General features: G+C 46.7%; 1 protein-coding gene across 2 annotated transcripts in view; it reads right to left on the minus strand.

The window, feature by feature from the left end:
* The window catches only part of HS1BP3 (HCLS1 binding protein 3), a 33,139-nt gene extending 26,551 nt beyond the window's left edge, over nt 1–6,588 (minus strand). The window contains exons 1-2 of one of the 2 annotated variants that reach the window (XR_014546483.1): nt 6,362–6,519; nt 4,024–4,189 (exon numbers count right to left, since the gene is read on the minus strand). Coding sequence is in view for 1 of the 2 variants with exons in the window: in XM_083607372.1 (XP_083463498.1) it covers nt 4,024–4,189; nt 6,362–6,402 (207 nt within the window). In the remaining variant the exon portion in view is untranslated. Of the gene's footprint in view, nt 1–4,023; nt 4,190–6,361 lie in introns of both variants that reach the window. The other variant, XM_083607372.1, reaches the window with a different exon arrangement.
* Nucleotides 6,589–7,333: the final 745 nt, after the last annotated feature.

Genomic DNA, 7,333 nt, shown 5'->3' on the forward strand with positions numbered 1-7,333 from the left:
TGGCTCCTAAAACCGCCAAAACAGAACGTCTAGTTGCCATTTGGGGGCCAGATGGCTCAAAGACGGCTTTCATGTTCCTGAATTTTATTCTGATTGTGCAGATAAATTCTCACGGAGAGAATTCTAAAGGATGTGTTGTCGGTGTGTGAAAACAGGCTAGATCCTAGGATCCCCAGGAATGCACCTCCAGATGGAGGAGACGTCAGGCGCCATCCTGGCACCCGGGCATCGTCACTTGGTTGCAAGTGGCCGATAGCCAGGCACCAAATGCACCTGGCACCTGGCAAATTTTCAACGCTGCTAATCTCTCCCATAAGGGACACGGGTGGCGCTGTGGGTTAAACCACAGAGCCTAGGACTTGCCGATCAGAAGGTCAGCGGTTCGAATCACCACGACGGGGTGAGTTCCCGTTGCTCGGTCCCTGCTCCTGCCAACCTAGCAGTTCGAAAGCACGTCAAAGTGCAAGTAGATAAATAGGTACCGCTCTGGCGGGAAGGTAAACAGCGTTTCTGTGTGCTTCTCTGGTTTGCCAGAAGCGGTTTAGTCATGCTGGCCACATGACCCGGAAGCTGTACGCCGGCTCCCTCGGCCAATAAAGCGAGATGATCACCGCAACCCCAGAGTCGGCCACGACTGGACTTAATGGTCAGGGGTCCCTTTACCTTTACCTTAATCTCTCCCATAGGACTTCTACTGAGTCAGGTCATTGCTCCCTCTAGGTCAGCACTGGTTACAATGCCAGTTAGGACCTCCCTAGCATTTGAGACAAGGCTCTCTCTACCTGGAGATGCCAGGGACTGAACTTAGAACCTTCTGCATGCCAAACACGAGCCCTACCCCTGAGCCCTACCCTAGTGCCTAGGAGATCTCAGGTTCGTTATGGTCATATTCCAGCTTTTACTTATTGCTTAGGCTTAAAATCAAAAAAATAATAATAATAGAAGGAATCTTACTAAGTGTGTTGCTGTATATAATTACAAACATACACAAGACTTCAGAGGTTGGTGGCTGGCAAGATGAAGCCGCTCAGATAAGCTTTAAATAGCTCTGGATAATGTAACAGGTCATGGTGAAACTGAGTAGGTTTTCATGCCACAACTACTTTGGTTGGAAACACCGACGCAACAGAATGTGACATCTCTCACTCATGTGGGGAAAGAATACCTTCTTTCCCTTTCAACTGCCTGCAACAAGCTCAGGAATTAAGATTAGCTACACTGGCTAAACTATTTAAGGTATTTGACCATGTCACAGTGACCCAAAAATATTTCGCAGGATGAAAATGCCATTCCAGTGGGGGACTGGAATGTTTAAATTAATTATCTCCTGAGAAAGGGATGGAAATCAGAGCAGCCGAGGTGTCTAACAAGGAACCAAGGAACCAAGTCGCTTTAATGTCGCATGGCTTTGTGCAAGTATAGGGGACATGTGGTGTCATCAGTGCCAGATTACCAAATAGGCAGAGGTTGCAGGGCCCCTATGGGCCCCACACCTTTTAGGGGCCCTGCAACAAGGGATCAAAATAATATTGACTACAATCAAGTATTAGGAGATAATTTGCAAGGCCAGATTTTGACTGCCTAGGGGCCTCCACAGCGTTTAATCCAGCACTGGGTGTCAATAGGACTACACCTCCCATCATGCTTTACAATGCTGGCTAGGGATGATGGAACTTAGACCACAGGTTCGCCATGCCCTGCAAAAAAACTGAAGCTGAAGAAAACTTAAGCACTGTTCATTGCAGCAGATAGGAATGTTGCAAGACTCCACTTCCCATTTTCTCTGGTGACTGGGCATATTGGCTGGGACTGATGAAAGCTGGAGACTGACAGTATCTGGAGGTTGAAAAATTGCCCATCCCTCCATTAGAGGCAAAGGAATGGTTCACAAGCATTTTCCTCACTTGATGGCATCAAGTGATGGCTTGCATATGTGTGAATGAGTCATGACAAAATCCTCCTTCTCACATTACCTCCATGGAAAACGCTGGTTGAGTGGTGCCATTTCACACATTCGGCTGAGAAATCTCTACTACACTCAATGACTGGATGTGTGAACTGGCTCCACTGAGAACAATTACAGTGGTACCTCGGGTTAAGTTCCAGAGGCCCGTTCTTAACCTGAAACTGTTCTTAATCTGAAGCACCACTTTAGCTAATGGGGCCTCCTGCTGCTGCTGTGCCGCCGGAGCACGATTTCTGTTCTCATCCTGAAGCAAAGTTCTTAACCCAAGGTACTATTTCTGGGTTAGTGGAGTCTGTAACCTGAAGCATATGTAACCTGAAGCATATGTAACCCAAGGTACCACTGTACTAGGCTCAGTGCCAAGAAGACCTACACCTGCTTAGAAGTCACAGCAGCCCTAGTTGTGTCCTGTACTTTTGCCTTAGACTGATAGATCTCAGGTCTGGTCTGGTCTACACTTGCCACAGAATGAGTGGTGGTGCCATTTCACACATTCGGCTGAGAAATCTCTACTACACTCAATGACTGGATGTGTGAACTGGCTCCACTGAGAACAATTATACAGGTGAATATAAATTGGGGGGTAGGGGGAGGTAATTCAATTACATACAAAGCATTATCGCCCATTCACACATGCAAATCATTGTTTGACAATACAGTTATCAAAGGATGGGCATGTAGGAACCAGCTTACAACTATCCATTAACATAAACTGCCAAGAAGCTTTTTGTTTCCTCAGTGCTACAGGCAAACATCTTAATTTGTCTTCTAAAATCAAATGCTTTCTTCGCATCCAAAGTCTACTGGTGCAAGATATAGATCTACCCCTATGAAACAAGAAACCTGCACAAATGGCCGTTTTCTTAAAGCAATCTGCTTCGGATATTTCCCAATATGAGTATTTGTTTGCAGGGAGTGCGTACAACATAAGTAGCTGCTACATTGTTCCACTGAATACTTAAGGCAACTCTTTTTTTTTTTAATAGAACCAATTTTTGTAGCAAAAGGGGATACAATCTGTCATGTTTTCCTTCAAAATACAGTCATACCTCTTGTTGCATTTACCTCACGTTGCGGCTTTTTGGGTTGTGAACGCAGCAAACCACACTTCTGGGTTTCGCCCCGCACACATGTGCAGAAGCGTTCTACACACTTTGTGCATGCGCAGAAGCGCTCTATCGCACTCCGCACTTGTGCAGAAGCACTGCTCTAGTTGTGGACTTTTTGGGGTGCGAACGGCACCCTGGAATGGATTGTGTCTGCAACTAGAGATACCACTGTAGAAACATAATGCCTTAAATCAGTGGTGGCCAAACTTGGCCCTCCAGCTGTTTTGGGACTACAATTCCCATCATCCCTCACCACTGGTCCTGTTAGCTAGGGATGATGGGAGTTGTAGTCCCAAAACAGCTGCAGGGCCAAGTTTGGCCATCACTGCCTTAAATCCTAGGAGAAATTACCAGACAAAGGTCCTTTAAAGTCCAGGGTCCCTTCCTCCCCACATTGTTCAGAAAGGGGCCCCAAACTACCAATGAGGCTCTAGCCATGATGGTAAAATGTAAAGGACCCCTGAACCGTTAAGTCCAGTCAAAGGTGACTATGGGGTTGCAGCGCTCATCTCATCTTTTCAGGCTGAGAGAGTTGGCATTTTGTCCACAGACAGCTTTCTGAGTCATGTGGCCAGCATGACTAAACTGCTTCTGGCACAATGGAACACCATGACGGAAACCAGAGCACACAGAAATGCCATTTACCTTCCCACCGCAGTGGGACCTATTTATCTACTTGCACTGGTGTGCTTTCAAATTGCTAGGTTGGCAGGAGCTGAGACAGAGCAACAGGAGCTCACTCCATCGCGGGGATTTGAACCGCTGACCTTCTGAACAGCACACCGAAGAGGCTCAGTGGTTTAGACCACAGTGCCACCCGCATTCCTACACCCGCATCTCTAGTCATGAACATCCCAGATTCACAGTGTCGCTCATGTATCCATATGCGCTCTCTCTGTTACATAACAACAGTTCAACAGCAACAACAACTGTTTCATAGTGGATTACCATAAACTGAATTATATCTTCTGGCTTGTGCTTTGCTGATTTGAAAGCAGGCAGCTGCGTCACGGCGACAATATTATATTCCACATGGCCTGACATCATCTTCCCCCGGATTTCCTGGTACTCTGGAACGGACAGATCGATCCCTGTGTGGGTGTTTTGAAGAGGTCTGCAAATGAAAACACAGACAGAGTTCAATCAGAGTTCAATGCCACATTTCAGTGCAAACAGACTCCCAACGCTGACATCAGTTTTTGATCCAGAGTTGGGCAAAAGGTTCAGATCTGGTCAGTTTGGATAGGGGACTCAGTGTTGCGACTCCTGCATTACAGGGGGTTGGACTAGATGACCCTCAGGGTCCCCTTCGCTACAATTCTACAAATCTCCATTCAGCCATGAAACTCACCAAGTGACCTTGGGCCAGCTGCTGCCTCACTGCCTAACCTACCTCACAGGGTTGTTGTGAGAATTAAATGAGGAGGATCCCACCGAAGAAGAATGGATAAGTAAGATAGAAGGTGGTGCAGAACTGGCAAAATGAACAGCAAAATTAAGAGAATCTAATGACAAGTGTTTTATGGGAGAAAGGATGCCTTTTTCGGACTACTTAAAGAAATAGTATGATGAACTCGAGAGCAGGATTTGAGCTAAGAGCAACAGAAGTAATTAGATTATAATAATGTGGTTATGATTTAATAGATAGAGGACAGGGTGTAGCAGAAGGGGAGAAATAAGAACTCCTTTGAAAACGGGGTGGGAAGTCGACAAAAATAGGAGACAATAGTTGATTGTGTTTTGATTGTATATGTTGAAAATATCAAAACAATAACATATAACTGAAAAAAATAGAATTTGAATCGCTATGTAACAGTCCTAGCCATGATATGAAAGAGGCCGTTTCTTTAAATATCAGAATATTCATTTAGCCAACCTTAAAATATCAGTGACTCCCCTTCTTCTCTTTCCATTGTTCATTTTGCATAGCAGAAATCCCTGCATATTTATATAAACTTCAGTATTCTATTGTTTCTGAAAGGGGCAGTTTCAGTGATATATGGTATGATATTAGACAACTTTGCGGGCAACACAAAAGTTATTTGAATGAGATGGGAAACTGACATAGAAATTTCAGTAAGTGAGAAAGCATGGGAATCTATATTGCGTAATCCATTTTTAAAAACAATTTCGGCTCACCTTCAGGAAATTTCCCTTAAAATTTTGGTGGCATTGCAAAGATAAATTCTTCAAGCTCACCATTATGTTGGAAGGGCTGTAGAGGTCAAGGGTCCTATGTTCATGTTTGGTAGGAGTATACCATGGTCCATTTTGGGAAAATGTTTTTATCTGACCTCCAGCAATCAATCCCTCTTAATTTGGCACTTGCCTTATTATCACTAGATTTGACCCCAAATTCTACCTTTAAATCTAAAGAATTAATTTCCTTCCTGTTCAACCAGTAGACTAATTATTGTCAATGATGAAAGGAAACCTCTATTATACCAATAGAGGCTTGGGTTAATAACATATGGAGCATTGCTCTATCAGAATGCCTCACATAACATCAAAGACTAATCAACCAGATTGGTAGTTGGGTTCCTATTGAGGGTATTTGGGGAGCCAACATGACAGTGATGTGGGACTGAGGATTGGAATGGACATTCTGAGATATTATGGCAGTGGAGAAAGCTGTATTGTAACATTTGAATAAACGGGGAAAAGAATGAATTAAATGAGGGGGAGAACCATAGTAGGGGGGGTACTGATTTTGTTTTGTTACTATGTAATGCATTCTGTGCTTTTCCATTGCAAACTGCCCTGTGATCCCTGGATGAAGGGCGGTATAAAAATGTAATAAATAATAACAATAAAATGCACGCCCCTTCCAGCTCCTTGGAGAAAAAGGCGGGGTGGTACCAATGCACCGAACAATAAATTAACCCCCCAGCCACCCAAGGCTAAGATGGAGGGAGCTGGCTGCCAGTTCCACACGCTCTGGACTTGCTTGTAACCGAAGCAGGCGGACGGGTGCGCAAAGATCCCCGTGCGCCCTGACGCACCAGCTACCCTTTGGGAATAGGGGAGCCGCGGGGGAGAATGGAGGAAGCGCTACTGGAGAGGCAGGAGGCGCAGGCAGAGAGGCTCGTCCTGCTCGGCAGGAGGCGGAAAGGCAGTCCATGCCAGCTGCTGCGCCGGGCCCAAGGCGCACATCTGGATCCCGGGGATTGCTGGGCCAGGAAGGCTCCCCTGAACTCTCCACGCCCCGCGTCCTCCTGGCTTTGGGAAGCGGCAAGAGGCAGGCAGGCAGAGCAAAGCGAGGCCCCTGCACTGCAAGCCGCCTTACCTGGTGGTGACCAGCACGGCAGGCCCCGAGCTGGGCTGCATGGCGTCGCCAAAGCTCCACCGGCGCAGCGCAGACTTTGCTGGGAGTTGCGCGCAGCGAAAGTGCCGCTGCTGTTGCAAGGCTGGAGAACAGGAGGAGGAGGAGGAGATCGGCGTGTCACGAGTTTCCCTTCCCAAGAGCTGGGCTTACGCTGCCTCTGGCGGCCCCATCCTGGTTCTTCCGGGAAACCCCCGCCCTGCTGGGATCGAGGCGCTTCAATTAAAAGTTTGGCCCTTTGAAAAAGAAATCCGCGCCGTAGTCGGCAGGATTCGAACCTGCGCGGGGAGACCCCAATGGATTTCTAGTCCATCGCCTTAACCACTCGGCCACGACTACTCCTAGCGGTGAAGGATTTCTGAACAAGTGTTTTTAAATTCTCCTTTTCCCCACCTCCTCCTCCTCAAGGATTTTTATACAGTTGTTAACAGTATAGAATGGTAGAGTTGGAAGGGAACCTAAATTGGAGGGTAATCTAGTCCAATCCCCCAGTATCGCGATTCGTATACTGTGTTGCAGAAGGAAATGAAAGTTAACCCCCTTGTCCCAATAAAACGTTTAAACCTGCATTGGAAAAAACCAAAACGCGTCCACAGAGAGCAATTTGCACGGAGCTATTTACTATTATGCCACGACGACCTTGCTTTACGTTGTGATTCTGGGGTAAGGTTCACCAAACCCTTTGCAATATCGTAGTTGTGCCTCTTCCTTGAAAGCCATGGTATCATGGGCGGAGGCAGTTGCCCGCCCCCCCCCCCCCCCGTCAAGTAAAACATTAGAAATACTTAACTAACTGACCAATCATGTCGGTTCTGCCTCCCCTAACAAAAGTCCTGCCCCGCCCCCGCCCCCCACAACAAAAATCCTGGCTACGCCCACGCGTGGTTTTTCACTCTTTCATTTCTTAGTATTGCTGCGGATCTGGAAGCGTCGTTC

The sequence above is a fragment of the Podarcis filfolensis genome (assembly GCF_964270895.1).
Source record: "Podarcis filfolensis genome assembly, chromosome: 3".
In the NCBI taxonomy this organism is placed as follows: Eukaryota; Metazoa; Chordata; class Lepidosauria; order Squamata; family Lacertidae; genus Podarcis; species Podarcis filfolensis.